Source organism: Budorcas taxicolor, chromosome 14, assembly GCF_023091745.1.
Source record: "Budorcas taxicolor isolate Tak-1 chromosome 14, Takin1.1, whole genome shotgun sequence".
NCBI classification, from domain to species: domain Eukaryota; kingdom Metazoa; phylum Chordata; class Mammalia; order Artiodactyla; family Bovidae; genus Budorcas; species Budorcas taxicolor.
Genome location: NC_068923.1, coordinates 14,542,351 through 14,558,973, shown reverse-complemented (window position 1 = coordinate 14,558,973; position 16,623 = coordinate 14,542,351). Strand labels below are relative to the sequence as shown.

Genomic DNA, 16,623 nt, shown 5'->3' with positions numbered 1-16,623 from the left:
ACAGCAGGCCTCCCTGTGCATCACCAACTCCCGGAGTTTACTCAAACTCATGTCCATTGAGTTGGTGATACCATCCAACCATCTCATCCTTTGTCATCCCCTTCTCCTCCCACCTTCCATCTTTCCCAGCATCAGGGTCTTTTCAAATGAGTCAGTTCTCCTCATCAGATGGCCAAAGTATTGGAGTTTCAGCTTCAGCATCAGTCCATCCAATGAATATTCAGGACTGATCTCCTTTAGAATGGACTGATTGGATCTCCTTGCAGTCCAAGGGAGTCTCAAGAGTCTTCTCCAACACCACAGTTCAAAAGCATCAATTCTTTGGTGCTCAGCTTTCTTTATAGTCCAACTCTCACATCCATACATGACTACTGGAAAAACCATGGCCTTTGCTGCTGCTGCTGCTAAGTCACATCAGTCGTGTCTGACTCTGTGCAACCCCATAGACAGCAGCCCACCAGGCTCCCCTGTCGCTGGGATTCTCCAGGCAAGAACACTGGAGTGGGTTGCCATTTCCTTCTCCAACTCGTGAAAGTGAAAAGTGAAAGTGAAGTCGCTCAGCCGTGTCTGACTCTTAGCGACCCCGTGGACTGCAGTCCACCAGGCTCCTCCATCCATGGGATTTTCCAGGCAAGAGTACTGGAGTGGGGTGCCATTGCCTTCTCCAGACAAACATTTGTTGGCAAAGTAATGTCTCTGCTTTTTAATATGCTGTCTGCTGCTACTGCTAAGTCACTTCAGTCGTGTCTGACTCTGTGCGACCCCATAGACGGCAGCCCACCGGGCTCCCCCGTCCCTGGGATTCTCCAGGCAAGAACACTGAAGTGGGTTGCCATTTCCTTCTCCAATACATGAAAGTGAAAAGTGAAAGTGAAGTTGCTCAGTCGTGTCTGACTCTTAGCGACCCCATGGACTGCAGCCCACCAGGCTCCTCCATCCATGGGATTTTCCAGGCAAGAGTACTGGAGTGGGGTGCCATTGCCTTCTCCAAATATGCTGTCTAGGTTGGTCATAACTTTGCTTCCAAGCAGTAAGCATCTTTTAATTTCATGGCTGCAGTCACCATCTGCAGTGATTTTGGAGCCCCCCAAAATAAAGTCTATCACTGTTTCCACTGTTTTCCCATCTATTTGCCATGAATCAATGGGACCAGATGCCATGATCTTAGTTTTCTGAATGTTGAACTTTAAGCCAACTTTTTCACTCTCCTCTTGCACTTTGATCAAGAGACTCTTTAGTTCTTTTTTGGTTTCTGCCATAAGGATGGTGTCATTTGTGTATCTGAGGTTATTGATATTTCCCCTGGCAATCTTGGGAGTAGGGGTATATTTTTTGAAATTCTGTCACACCTGTGGAGTCTTGTAACCACCGCCACAATCAGGACACAGCATTGCTCCATGGTGATAAAGAAATGCCTTTGTGCTACTTCCGTATAGTCACATCACCCTAGGACTGTAACTCCTGGAGAGCATCCTGGGTCTCTATCACTATGGTGTCATCACATTTTAAGATTGGCTTTACCATTCAGGATTTGTCCATGTGGCACTAGAATTGTGTTCCTTTTGGTTGCAGACTTTTCTCCCCCCATGAGGCTGGACCTGGGTTTGTTTGTTCATTCAGCTATTGAAGGACATTTGGCAGTTGTGAATAAAGCTGCTATAAATATTTAGATGAAGATCTTACTGTGAACATACGTTTTTATGTTTGTAGGATAGATACTCAGTAAATGCAATTGCTGGGTCATGTGACAAGTTTATGTTTAACTTTGCAAGAAACTACCTAACTCTTTTCCAGAATTCTTTTTTATATTCCCACCAGCACGGCAGGAGTGATGCACTCCTTTACTCGAATTTAGTGTTGTCACTATGTTAATTTAATTTTAGCCATTCTGAGAGATGCATTCTGATAGATATCCCATTATGAATTTAATTTGCATTTTCCCTTATCACTAAAGATGTTGAATATCTTTTCATGTGTTTTTTTTGTTATCTGTATATTGTTTTTTGATGACGTTTCTGTTCAAATCTTTTATCCATGTGCTAATTAAAATTTTCATTTTCTTACGGCTTAGTGAATTCCTCATATATTCCAGATACAAATTCTTTGTCAGCTATGTGATTTGCAAATATTTTCTCCCAGTCTGCAGCTTGTCATTTCATCCCTTTAACAGAATTTTTTGAAGACCACAAGATCTGTGGGTTGCAGGGCAAATTGAGCAGTGGAGGCACTCAGTATGAGAAAAGGTAAAATAACTAATGGGTCAAATCTTTCTTGCTTTTCTTCCTGTTCCAATCTGTAAGTCCAGGAATACTCAGGAACCAGTGCAGTACTTGCAATTGTAGCTGAGGAACATTTTATAGTATTGATTCATACTTCTCTTGAGTTTGTATGTATGTAAGTCTAGATGAAACATTCATTTGACTTAAGGAAATGACTGGGGAAAAAAACACCTTACCATTTTAGGCATTGATTTTAAAAATTACCAAGGGCAAGTAGTCCTGTTCACCGGAGAAGGCAATGGAAAATCCCATGGATGGAGGAGCCTGGTAGGCTGCAGTCCATGGGGTCGCCAAGAGTTGGACACGACTGAGTGACTTCACTTTCACTTTTCACTTTCATGGATTGGAGAAGGAAATGGCAACCCACTCCGGTGTTCTTGCCTGGAGAATCCCAGGGGCAGGGGAGCCTGGTGGGCTGCCATCTATGGGGTCACACAGGGTCGGACACGACTGAAGTGACTTAGCAGTAGTAGCAGCAAGGGCAAGTAGATACTACTGGTACTGACATGATTAGAGAAGTTAAAGGTGTGTAGAAGCCAGAATTTTGGCCAAAAATTTAGAAGCATTTTTTGTGCTCTGTGTCACGTTACTGGGAGACCTGACCTCAACTGTGATCACAAAGACATTCTCTGGAACAATTAAAAGATCACATGCAAGACTTTTTGGATCTACCCAAAGATGAAACATCTTGGGAAAACTTATCACATTTGACCTTGCAGCTGCCCTTGGACTTGTGACGGGGATGCTAAGCACTTTAAAGAAAGTAGATTAGGTTAGATTCTAGAAGAATCAGAAAGTGAAAGTGAAGTCGCTCAGTCGTGTCCGGCTCTTTGTGACCCCATGGAATGAAGCCTACCAGGATCCTCAGTCCAGGCAAGAATACTGGAGTGGGTTGCCATTTACTTTTCCAGGGGATCTTCCTGACCCAGGGATCGAACCCGAGTCTCCCACATTGTAGGTAGATGCTTTACCGTCTGAGCTACCAGGAAGAATCAGAAGAGTTAAGCAAAACAGAGCATGATTCTCAAATAGAGAGCAAATCTTGGTCCTAAGGAGAAAATGAAATCTGTCTGAACTTTGCACCATTAATAGCTATTTGAGAGGGACTGTTGTTTATTAATATTGACAAAAGTTTAACAAAAAAATTCCAAGGTTAACTATTTTATATTTTTTTAACAATTGATGAGCCAACACTGATACATTATTAAGAACTGAAATCTCCATCGAATTGCTTTTGCACTTTTGTTAAAAGTCCGCTGGATATATTGGTGTGGCTCTGTGCCTGGTTCTTTATTCTGCTCCAGATACCTAGATACCTAGGTATCTGTCCCCCCACCAAAGCCACACTGTCATGATTACAGAAGCAGTATTATAGATCTTAATATTAGGTGATAGTCCTCCCATTTTATTCTTCAAGAATGTTTTAAGCTATTCTAGGGCATAGCCTGTACATATACACTTTAGAATAAGCTTATCTATGTCTACTAAAAATCTTTCTGGAATTTTGATAGGAATTGCATTAGACCTTTAGATTAACTTACAGAGAATTAACATTTCTACTATATTGAGTCTTCCAATCCATGAACATATTTATTTCTCTTCCATTTATTTAACTCTTCTTTGATCTGTTTCACCAGCATCTTTTAATTTGCAGCATACAGATCTTGTCCATGTTTTGTTAAGAGACAATCCTCTCAGGCCTCCATAAAAGACCCCCCCTCCTCCAAGAAGCTTTCCCTGTTGTGCAGAGGGGTGTGTGTGTGGCGGGGGCGGGGTGGGGGGGGACTGGTCAGGAGCAGTTCCTCAGGGCCCAGGGCCCCTCTCTGGCACGGCTTATTGTTGTAATGACTCCCTTGCTTGCTCCTGGCATCTTACTCCGACAGAGCTGATGCTTGTGAATGCTGCTGTTCCCCAGCTCCAGTTGATGGTTAATTGGATGCCTGCTGTTCCACCCGGGAGGTGGGGTAGGGGTGGGGGGGGGTGGGATAGATGGCATTTCCCACGACTGTCCCCAGAGGCCATCCTTGCGCCCACAGGACCAACAACATAGCCGGGGCAGGAGCGTGGCCCTAGAGGCGATCGGCCTGGCCACTCACTAGCTGTGTGACCTCAAGTGACCTGGCTTCTCCAGCGTTAGTCCCTGGACCGTAAAAGGACTAAGTCAGAGGGCACTCCTCGTGGCTGAAGAGGGAAGGGAAGACGCGGGAAGTCTCGGGAATCGCGGCCTGCTGCGGGAAGCAGGAGAAAGCCCTCGGCGGCCGCGCTACGCCAGACCTCGCCTCTCAGAGGGGCGGCGCTCCGACCAAGCCCGAAGGTGGAGGGCGGGCGCACGCTCTGGGGCGCCGGGGCGATGGGCGCAGGGAGCTCCGCCTGCCGACGTTTTTACTGTCGGGATTTACAGTTAACTGGAAACCAATTAACTCTTGCGGAACAGGCGGCGCTCAGAGCTGCGGAGACGCGGGAGGTGAAGTCTCGGGTCCCTGCCAGCTGCACCCGGCCGGAAGTGTGCACCACAGAGAGGCCGGCCGGTCCCGGAACGCCTAGAGCGGCACCGGAAGCTCTCCGGGCGGGCCCGCCGGGAGATTTCCGGCCGCGGCGAGCGGGCTCCTGTGCAGGCTTTGTCGGCCGGTCTGCGGGGCGGGCGGCTGGCAGTCCGCGTGCGGGGTGCCGGCGTCCTCTCGCCGTTGGGCGCCGGGTGAGTGGCGCGTTCCGGGCCCCGAGCGGGTCGGCAGGGTCCTCCGGTCGGGTGGACGGGCGGGCTGAGCGCGGCCGGCCTCGCACGGGGGTCCCGGAGCCTTGGGCTCGGTGAACCCGGCTCCCAGCAGCCGTCACGGCCGCCCCCGCCGGACTGCAGTCCGGCTCGGGTCCCGCAGCTTCTCTCCCCAGGGAACGTGTGGATAAATCCCACTCTCTTGGTTCCTTTCCCTGGCTCCAGGGGCCACACACCCCAGGCGTAGAGCCCCCAGCTTCAGCGTCTGTGTCGCGGCTCTCAAGCCCACTGCCTGCTCTGGGGTGGCCTGGGGGTAGGTGAGGGGCACGGTGCGGGTAGTGCTGCTCTTTTGTTGCAAGCCAGCGGCCTCTGCCTGGAGCCCGAGGGAGCTCTCCAGATGATGCTGGGAGAGTGACCGGCGCCTCGAGCCTGCCTGTGCTGGAGGAGGTGCAGAGCCGGCACCGCTGCCCTGGCGGGGTAGAGGTAAAGAAGAGAATCCCCTCCAGATGATGGGCGGCGCCGTCCTTTTCTCGAGTCGTATCAGTCCTGGAGGCCGTCTCTGCTGGTGCTCTGGACGTCTTACCCCTCATGCAGTGGCTGCATCGTAGTCATGGGAGCCTCAGGGCCTGAGTAGAATGCCTCTCTGTGTTCCCGGGAGTGTTAGCTGGAGGCCCGTTTGAACTCGGGCAGTTTGTCTGTAGAGCTCATGCTCTTAATCAGGCCGCAGTGCCCTCTCTGGAGCACGTCTTTCCCCTGAGCTCCAGTCCCAGTGAATGACAGGACTTGGTCCTGTCCACGGAGGTGGGACTTTCGTTAGATGTAACAATAACGGTATCTTAATAATGCCAATAGCTACAGCATCACTCATGTGGAAGATACCAGAGAAATGGGGCGGGGCGGGGCGAGGTTGCTATGTCTTTTCACAAGCCTAACTTCGTAGCTCCAGTATCTCCTGGAGAGATGGGGATGGATTTCTCCTGCAAAGGCCTTAGGGATGGTAAGGCTTGCACGGCAGAGCTGAGAAAGCCCAGACCGCGTTCACAAGCTGGTAACGGAAGAGGTTCTCAGAGAAGCAGCTGACCCATAATAGGGCAGGGCCTTGAAGCAGTTCAGGGAGCTGTCGGGCATGTCTAGTGCTGCCTCGGGTTGTGGAATATGACCGGTGAAAGGACACTGAACTGCTCAGGAAAGGCGAAGACCGTTGACATCTGGGCAGAGCCCTGGGAGCAAAACTCAGATGGCTGTGGGGTGGTGGGGGGAGGAGACCGCAGCTAGCAGCTGGCTCAGCTGTAAGCCAGTCACCTCCCCGAACCTCATGGATGATTGTGTGTCGAACACAGGAAATAAGAAAAGCACGTGCCGGGCACTTGGTCCCCGCCATGTCTGTGGTGGCACCAGTGCAGGTTGGTGACACTGGCGGCCGTGGGGCCGCGCGGGGGTGCAGATTCTCCTGCAGCTCTAGTCCTTGTCTTCCTTGGGTGCCCTTTTACTATCCTTTTTTCTGCTGCTCCCAAGGGTGGAGTTCTGCACACCTACCTGCTTCCTTTCTTTAGACTGTAAGCGGCAGACAGCCAAGGTGGCAACTTGCCAGCCCAAGGCTTGTAACACCCCTTTACTAGTGCGCGTGCGCAAACAGCTTCCCGCCCCTGCAGTGGGCACTGCCCCCTCCCGTCTCAGAGCCACTCTGGCGGCTTATAGGCTTCACTCCCAGCTCTGAGGCTCTCCCCATCTCAACATCAACAATATCGTGTTATATTTTGTCTAGCAAGTTCTAACAGAAGGGAGGGCCATGTTAGCCCCAGACATTATGGAACCAGCAGTGTGATATATTTTTACTTCGTTTGCTTCATTCAGGTTTTTTAAATGAAAAATTATCAATTTAACTTTATTTGAATTCACAGGGGAAAAAAGGTATTAGGAGAAACTGAAAAATTGCTGATATTCAGATAAATGTTTATTCGAAGCAAGGTATATTTAATTTTAAAAACTTCCCGAAAAGTTAAAATTATGAAAATCACGAAAAGGCACACATTTTATTTATTTATTTATTTTAAATGTTTGTTTATTTGGCTGTGCCAAGTCCTAGTTGTGGCACGTAGGATCTTTAGTTTCAGCACGTGAACTCTTAGTTGTGGCATGTGGGATCTAGTTCCCTGGACCAGGGATCAAACCCTGGACTCCTTGCACTGGGAGCTTGGAGTCTTATCCACTGGACCACCAGGGAAGTCCCAAAGGCACACATTTTAAAGCTATATTCTTATAAATAGACACAAGCCTGTTTTCAGGTGGTATAACAGTCCTTTTAAACAACAACAACAACAAAATCAGGAAATATCACCTCCAAAACAAAAAACCGAATATACTCCGTTTTTGGATTAAAAAAAATAATAAGATTTAAAATATAAGCTTACTTGTAGAATACCAATCCCAGCTGCTCTAAGCAAAATACCCTGTAACAGCAACATCACACTTGGGGAGGGAAAAACATCTTTGAGAATGGACTCTGGAGGCAGACAGGCCTGACTCTGAACCTAAGCTCTGCCACTGACTGGCTTAGCAGCCTTGGGTAATTGACTTTCTCAGTCTCTGTAAAATAGAGTAAATAATCGAGGTCATGGCTGCCTCGCAAGGTTTGGAGCTGTGCCTGAGACTGTGCAGGCCAGTTCAGCAGTGCCTATTTGGGGTTGAGGGTCACGCATCAGTAGCACCCCTCCTGCCCTCCCAAATCTGCACCAGTGAGGCCCATGAAGAGCGAAAGTTCAGCTCGCTACTTGTCCAAGCCTTGGTTGGACTGATGCTGGACCTCTAGGCCAAGTGCCCGTTAGGCTGTGTCCTGCCTGCTGACAGGAGGCGCTGGATCGCTGCAGCCTCTCCGCAGCACTGCACTCCTGGCCCAGAGCAGCAGGACCTGTGCCCCAGTGGACGAGGCTGGGTGCTACATGCCTAGGTATTCTCCCAGACCTTTCATTCGGCTAGCTCCTTCCCCTAGTGTGGGGGAGGGAGGTGGGCTGAGTACTTCAGAGAATGTCGTTCCTCATGACACCAGGGGCACCTCCGGCATCTGAAGCGTAGTGGGGCCTCAGAGCGCCAGGGCCCCGTATGAATGAACTTGAAGGATGCGGGGAACGTGTTAGAAGTCAGGGGAGGGTGTACAAATGGACAGGTATATGTGACCCCGTGTTTATACCTACAGATGGCATGCAAGGAAGTAAATGTGTCATTTTTGTTTAAGCCAAAGCCTGGATGAATGTGTATAAACTGAACAGCTTGCATTGGTCTCTGGGATTGTTGGGGATTATCCTTGTTTTTGTTTACCACTTGAAGTGTTCTTACAGTGTGGGTCTTATGTCTGTAATTGCTCAGAATGGACAGTATAAAAGTGAAGTAAAATAGGATATGAGACTGAGGAGTGTGGTCCTCATTTCATAATACATTGGTGCAGAAAAAAACACTAGAGGAAAATGTCAATGTGTAATCTGAGTACTGGGGTTAAGAATAATTTTAGCCAAAGTTGTTCTCAACTAGCATAGTTTACCCTTATGCCTTAAAAAAATAACTAAAGTAATTTCTGTAAGCAGGAAAAATATTTAAATCAAGTTAGTGGGGCTTTAATTCAGAAGAACAGTGTCAGTGAATGTCACCGGGCAGTGGTCGGAAATGCTGTGTCACAGGGTGCCCAAGAGGGCCACTGCTCCAGGAAGCTGTGTTGCAAACCTCACATGGAGAGAAACGCTTCACGTAGACTTGCAGCTTCTCACTCTTACTGTCAGCTATTGGCTCAGTGTCTTCATCATCACAGGGAGTGTTGCATCTGAATAGTCAGGTTGTCTAACAGCATTATCTAAGCGTGGGTTCCTCTTGCTGTAACAGAGATTCAAAATGAGTGTTCCCAACAGGAAACTTGGTTTCTGGTATCCCATCTCAGAGGCAGAGGGAGGGTCCTGTCCCCAGGAGCCTGCAGTGTGGCCTCGTGCATGTCCCAGGGGTTGGGCGAGAGGGTGGCATGCTGGAATCAGTCACAGGTCACCCCTGACATCAAGGGACTTCAGGAAATGTGATGGTTCACTGCTGACTCTTTGTCCACTGAAATTTCTGGAGGGATTTCTGTCACTCGAAGTAGGGACACTGGGCAGCCTCATGTCTGCCTTAGCTGACCAGCTGGCCCTCTGGCCCGCACGCTAGGCCGTGCTCAGTTGCTGCCCCCAGCTGGAGCCAGGATCCCTGGCCTGTGGCCTTCTCTCTGCACCAGTGTGTGTCCACACAGCCACAGTCTAAACTCAACAGGTTTCGGCCTCCCCAGATGCTGCCTCCTCCCCCAGCAAGAGCAGATGACCACGTGAATGTGTCCACTCAAGAAGGGGAGGAGCCCTGAGCACAGGCAGTCACTGGTCCACAGCGTCAGCAGTTCCCAGGAGTCTCCAAGGGTGGCCTGAGCTGTAGCCACTGAAACGAAGGAGTCCCAAGGCTCAGCGGGAACGAGGACCTCTGTTGGCCAGAAGACAGGCACAGGACTGTGCCCAGCTCTGAGCTGCCAGCCCCTTGGGGTGAAGGGCAGAATTGTGGAAAGGACACGGCATTGTGTTCATGCAGTGAAGGCTGCCTGCGCTGAGCTGAGGTCCATGCAACACAGGTGGCCTCCCGGTGTGGTGCTCAGCGTTAGCAGACACCTGGGGTGGGTGGGTGGGTGGGGTGTCTTGACGTTGCTCAAATTAGTGTGGAAGGTTCTACAACCTTAGTAATATGCTAAGAAGCACTGAAATGTGTGCTTTAAAATGGTGGATTTTATGATGTGTGAATTCTAACTCTATAAAAAAAGTGGGTGCCTATTGAATAAAAAGCAGACACAACCATATGATTCCATTGAAATGAAATTGAACACTGCAGAATTATAATAAGAGACAGTTCCCCTTAGAGGGGGGCCTCTGGGTGATGGGAATGGTATGGTTAGAAAGGTGGGCAGAGGAGTCCAGGGAGACTCTGCACTAGATGCAAGCTGTCACTTGAGAAGGAAAGCAGCCTGTTGGGAGGAACCTGGGGAGCCCTCCTGCCCTCAGCAGCTCGCCACCACTGGCTCTGTCCTCAGGGGCACATCCTTGCCCTCGGGGATTTGGGGGCATCTCTGTGAGGCTGCACAGCAGTTGGACTGCTTCCCAGTGGTGCAGATTTGGGGAGAGAAGTGGTCCTGTGGGGTCATCTTGGGGGGAGCTCCTGGGAACTGGGCTCAGCTGGGGAGGGAGCACTTGGGGGAGCACCTGTGAGCAAGGTGGGATGGGGCAGCAGGGGGCTGGACGACCCTTCAGAGTTGCCCCACATGGAGACTGGGGCACTCTGGGCTCTGTCATGGGCCAGGACCCCACTGGGGTATGACAGGCAGGGTTCTGCACTCCTCCTGACATGAGGGAGGGCTCTTTTCGGTCATTTGACAAGAGGCGGGACTCATCAGGAACCCTTGGAAAGCAGGGTTTGTGCAGCTGGTTGCAGAAGAAAAGGAGAGGGCATCTGAGCTGCTCCTGCCTGGAAGGTGCCGGTGCTCCCAAGGGGCCGTTCCATGACCACAGGGAACCACGTTCTGCCAACAACCTGAGTGAGGTGGAGACAAAGTTTTCCCAAGCTTCTAAAGCTTTCCTGAGCCTGGTTGACACTGTGTGCAACCCTTTGCAGGGGGTCACTCAGGCCAGGCTGGTCTCTGACCTGCTGCCCTGTGAGATGGCAGATGGGTTGTGGCAGAGGGCTGGCAGTAGAGAGGGTGTCCCCTCGGCAAATTCTTGCTGAAGGAGAAATTTTCTGCTGGGGCAAGAATTCCAGAGCTGAAGGCACGTCCCAGAAATGGTGTGAGGTTCCCTAAGCACAGGTTTTTCCATGGCAGACACACCGGTGCAGCATGGCCCCCCTGCACTCACAAGCACCATCTTCCTAAAGACCATCCGTGACTAGAATTTTCCACCATGGCCAGCTTTGTCTGGGTCTGACCTCCACGGAAGTAGGATCACACACCGAGCTCCTGGGCCCGGTGTCACCCCAGGAGGTCCACCTGGGCTCTGGTGCATGGCTGCCCTCCTTGCTGGAGGACACCTCAGTTGGCCCTCCCTTCTGCTGGTGGATGTTCTGGTGACTGCATAGTGCTGTGGTGACGATTCCCACCCCAGACTCTGCTGCTGGGCAGGCGCAGGGTGCACAGGTGGACATGTTTACGTCTGATTCCATGGAGGACATTTAACCCAGTACAGAGGGTGGGCGTGGTGTGGGCACCAACACTGGTAGCGTGGTAAATGTGGGAGAAAGTGGGTGTCCTCATCTCATTGCTTCTGTTTTCTCATTGGAAGAAGCCACAAGGCCATCATCCCTGGGGTGAGGAGTGCTGCTGGACTCTTGAGAGAAGCCAGGAGATGGTCTCACGGGAGGGTTAGCGAGGTGTGGGAGCTGCTGGCAGCCCCCAGGGCCCGTCGGGCAGGTGGTTATAAACGTGAGAGCTCTGGTGGCAGGAACAGAGACACCCATCAGGAAGCAGGTTGAGCGCTGCCCTGAGGGGAGGGCTAGAGGGCACATGTGGTGGAGGAAGGAGAGGGCAGGGGAGCAGGGTTAACAGGCCAGAGCTCGTGTGAGTCTCACCCATCCAGCGTCTCAGCTGGGCAGAAGGTGGCTGAGTGGGGGTCGGAGCAGTCTTCCTGTGTTTCTTAGAAAACATGTCTTGACTTTAAGTGGAGTCCAGACCCATCCCTGCCCATCAGCTCATCTGTCCCCTGAAACTGGTGTTGGTGGTGGAGCCCCCTACACCCGTGGAGAGGCCAGTGGGCTGAGCCGAGTGCTGTGCTGAGTGCTGCTCCAGGTGCACAGTTCACCCCATCTGCTCCAGCAGATTCCCATCTCGTAATGAAGGGGAAAGATGATCTTATTCTGCTTTATTTCAGATGCTGACTGGTGACCAGAAGGGGACTCGGAGCCTGGGTTTCTGGGCGTGGGAACCTGCAGAAGGCAGTGTCCGAAACCCTCCCAGTGATGGAGCTCACAGCCCCCACGTCTGGGAGGGGCCCTGACCCCAGACTCGGGAGGCTTTTAGGAAACCTGGATGCACAGAGCCTGCGGAGCTGCACCTCGCAGGAAGGGGGTTTCCAGCAGGTGACAGTCACCCACTGGAAGATACAAACGGCAGAGGGAGCACAGGCGGGGAGTAAGTCTGAGGGGAGCCCTCTCCTGAGCCCAGACCTTCTCCTGCTTCAGAGAGAGTTGATCGAGGGGGAGGCCCCCCAGCACGAGGCCTGTGGCAGCTTCCCGTTCAACCCGGGCCTGGCCAGACATCAGGCTTCTCATGCTGGGGAGAAAGCTCACAGGTGTGATGAGTGTGGGAAGGGCTTCAGCCAGAGCTCCCACCTGGTGGAGCATCACCATGCTCATGGCGAGGAGAGGCTGTATGTGTGTAATGCGTGTGGCAAGGACTTCGTTCTCTACACGGATCTCATGGAGCATCAGAAAGTACATACGGGAGAAAGGCCCTTCAAGTGCGCTCAGTGTGGGAAGGCATTCTGTCACAGCTCAGACCTGATCCGCCACCAGCGGGTCCACACCCGCGAGAGGCCCTTTGAGTGCAAGGAGTGCGGGAAGGGCTTCAGCCAGAGCTCATTGCTCATCCGGCACCAGAGGATTCACACAGGGGAGCGGCCGTACGAGTGCAATGAGTGCGGCAAGGCCTTCATCCGGAGCTCCAGCCTCATCCGGCACTTCCAGGTCCACACAGAGGTGAGGCAGTACGAGTGCCAGGACTGTGGCAAGGCCTTCCGCCACCGCTCAGACCTCATTGAGCACCAGAGGATCCACACCGGGGAGCGGCCCTTCGAGTGCAACGAGTGTGGCAAGGCCTTCATCCGGAGCTCAAAGCTCATCCAGCACCAGCGCATCCACACCGGGGAGCGGCCATACGTCTGCAACGAGTGTGGGAAGCGCTTCAGCCAGACGTCCAACTTCACACAACACCAGAGGATCCACACCGGGGAGAAGCTCTACGAGTGCAACGAGTGCGGGAAGGCCTTCTTCCTGAGTTCCTACCTTATTCGACACCAGAAGATCCACACCGGGGAGAGGGTGTACGAGTGCAAGGAGTGTGGGAAAGCCTTTCTCCAGAAAGCACACCTCACTGAGCACCAGAAGATCCACTCTGGGGACAGGCCCTTCGAGTGCAAGGACTGCGGGAAAGCCTTTATTCAGAGCTCAAAGCTACTCCTGCACCAGATTATTCACACTGGAGAGAAACCCTATGTGTGCAGTTATTGTGGGAAAGGCTTCATTCAGAGGTCCAACTTCCTTCAGCACCAGAAGATCCACACTGAGGAGAAACTCTACGAGTGTAGTCAGTATGGGAAAGAGTTCACCCCACCCCCAGACTTTAACAGCAGTCAGGAGGCTCCCCAGGAGGGCCTTCCCTTGAGTCAGACAGCCGTACACTTGGGGGAGACGTGTGGAGGCCTGGAGGGGCATACAGACTTCTAATTATCCTCTGGCTCACTTAGTGATGCTGGAAACAAGTGGCAAGGGCCCTGACTCATGAGGCTTTGGAGGAGTCAGCATTTTCCATTGTCATGGACGGGCGGGGCTGCCACCTCTCACTTGGCCACAGTGGGGCCTGCTGTCCTCTGTTGGGAGAACATGCAGGAGAGCCACACAGTTGGACAGCTGACATGGAGCTGGATCAGTTATGGGAGAGCTGTGGGTGTGGGAGGGAGGAGCTTGGCCTTAGGGGAAGAAGATTCTCTTCCACTGCACAATAACAATTCACCCTTGAGTTAAATCCCTTTTAAAGCAGAGTTACGTATCTAATTTTATAACTTTACAAGAGTGTTCCTCAGCCATTTTTGATCTGTCAGAAAGGCAAGCTAGAGAAAGATAACTTTCTTACCTAAAACCACAACTTGGTTTTCCTGTGGTCCTTAGGAGAAATTCCGGACGCCCTGCCTTGCATCCAAAGGCTTCCTGGAGCCTCATCTGCCCCCAGTTCACTCCAGGTTGCAGAGGTAGCACCAACTGCTGGACGTGCCCCCTCATCCGGGTGCTCCTGCCTCCCAGCTGAGGCCCAAGTGCCCCCTCTCATCTGGCTGATGACCCATCCTAAGTCAAGACCCATCCCAAGCTGCGTGTTGGGCTCAGCCCGCTACCCCTCTGCTGCTTCTGATCCTCGGTGGCCATTCGCCTCATTACTGTTCTTGCTCTGATTGTTGTGTGTGCTTTCTCACTGTTAAGGACCGTGAGTGTATCTCATGATTTGTGTGTCCCTGGTATCTGGAGCAGGGCAATAAAAAGCACAGCCAAGTGTGCACTTGGCACCTCTCTTGCTTTGTCCTCTCTACACTGTTATTTAAAACATTTAAAAATTTTTTTCTTGTCATTGCTTTTTTGTTTTGTGACAGTGTAGTCTGCTGGTCTACTGGAAATACCTCCTCTTCGCCCTGCTGACATCTCTGTTCATAATGCATTCGACACTTGCAGGCAGTAGCCAGAGTGAGACTGGCCTCTTGTATGTTTTGCCTTTAGAGTTTGTCTGTGAATGACTGTCCACTCACTTGGGGGGCTGCGGGGCAGCGCTCCTCTTCACCTGCTGCTGCTGCTGCTGCTAAGTCGCTTCAGTCCTGTCCGACTCTGTGCGACCCCATAGACGGCAGCCCACCAGGCTCCCCCGTCCCTGGGATTCTCAAGGCAAGAACACTGGAGTGGGTTGCCATTGCCTTCTCCAATGCATGAAAGTGAAAAGTGAAAGTGAAGTCACTCAGTCGTGTCCGACTCTTTGCGACCCCATGGACTGCAGCCTACCAGGCTCCTCCATCCATGGGACTTTCCAGGCAAGAGTACTGGAGTGGGGTGCCATTGCCTTCCCTGCATCTTCACCTAGTGTTCTGTATGTCTCTTATTCACTCAGAGGGCACACAGTCCTGATACACTTCATGCCTTTCTTCTGTCTTAATAGTTCCATGGGTGAGCCCAACTTCTTCCCCCTCTCCCTGTTCTCCAGCTCACTTTGTCACTGATCTGAAAATGTATTGTTCAAAAGGACCAGTGCTAAATACTTGGAAACCAAGGTGAATAAGACACCATCTGTCCTGAAGTCATCCATAGTCTGATGGGGCAGGCAGAAAGGTCATGGCAGGCTGAGTTCAGTATTGGAGTTGAAGTATGTTTCCAACTGTGCAGGGGTGTAGGTCAGGAGGCAGTTACTTTGGTGTGGATATGTAAGGCGGCTACATGGAGGAGGTGACAGTGAACTGGACAAGTAGACACTTGTCACCTAGAGAAGAGGGTGGTCTGGGAGAGACTGGAGAAACAGGAGGCCTGGAGGATCTCTCTCTGATCTAAAGCAGGTGAGTTATATCACACGGTGGATAACTGTCTAGCAGAACTGTTAGTTGTTGCATTTGAATTTCTTTTATCTGAACATGAACCAGTTTTGAAATGCTGTCAGAATGTATTGCCCATGAGGGCATATCTTCAGTTCTTAAATTCCAGCAACTCTAGAAGCCTTGAGTGGGTAAAGAGCATATAGTACTCCATTGTTGGAAAACTCACCCATAACAGATGTTTCAAATGGTATAGAAACATATTACCAGACCATTTTAACCAACTTTGGTTGAGGTCCAGTTGCCATATAGTAATACACCCATTTTAAGTGTACAGAATTTTGGCAAATCCATATACATGTGTAACCATCATCACACGAAAAACAACACTTCTGTCACCCAAAAAATGTTCCCTTTTGCCCTTTCCCAGGTCCCACTTCAGGTCCAAGTAAACACTTTGTTAGTATGCATTCATTCTGCCTGTTGCAGGACTTCACATATGGATTCATATGGCATGTAATCCTGTGTGTCTGACTTCTTCCACTTTGCCATGTTTTAAAGACTAAACCAAGTAGCTCTGTGTTTCCAGAGCTGTTTGTGAGTAGTAGTCCATTGTATGGGTGAGGGTGAACATCATTTATTATTCATTCATCTGCTGGTAGAAATTGGGGTTTCCAGTTTTGGCTGTTATGAATAAAAGTTAGCATTTGTGTAAAAGTATTTGGACTTGCCTCTTTATTTCACTTGTGTAACTGTCTAGGAACTTAATTGCTGGATTATAAGATACATGAGTCTTAATTTTATAAGAAATTGCCCAAAAGTTCTTCATCATGGTTATCGCCTCTCTTGCCACTGTCAGGGTTCAAATGGTCCACATCCTTATCAACATGTAGTATGGTGACACTTCTAAAATCTAATCCACTCCAGTGGCATATATGGGTGTCTCTTTGTGCTTCTAATTTGTATTTGCCTACTGAATGGTGGCTCAGCAGTAGCGAATCTGCTTGCCAGTGCAGGAGCCACTGGAGACATCCGTGGGTTCAATCCCTGGGAACAGGTGGAAGATCCCTGGAGAAGGAAATGGCAACCCACTCCATTACTCTTGCTGGGAGAATCCCATGGACAAAAGAGTCAAGCAAGGGGGTTGCAAAGAGTCTAACATGACTGAGCATGCATATGCACACAATGAAGATATGGAGAATCTATGTCATCTTTTGCCCATTTTAAAGTTGGGTGGTTTGTCTTATCTACTTGAAAGTATTTTGGCAAAAACAAAACAAAACAAAAGGCAAAATGGTTGAGGAGGCCTTACAAATAA

The 16,623-nt window shown here is 50.6% G+C and overlaps 1 protein-coding gene across 1 annotated transcript in view; it reads left to right on the top strand.

The window, feature by feature from the left end:
* The window catches only part of LOC128059631 (zinc finger protein 850-like), a 259,860-nt gene extending 243,904 nt beyond the window's left edge, over nucleotides 1-15,956 (top strand). The window contains exon 11 of the mRNA XM_052652037.1: nucleotides 12,464-15,956. Coding sequence (XP_052507997.1) covers nucleotides 12,464-13,470 — 1,007 coding nt within the window. The 3' untranslated portion in view covers nucleotides 13,471-15,956. The remainder of the gene's footprint in view (nucleotides 1-12,463) is intronic.
* Nucleotides 15,957-16,623: the final 667 nt, after the last annotated feature.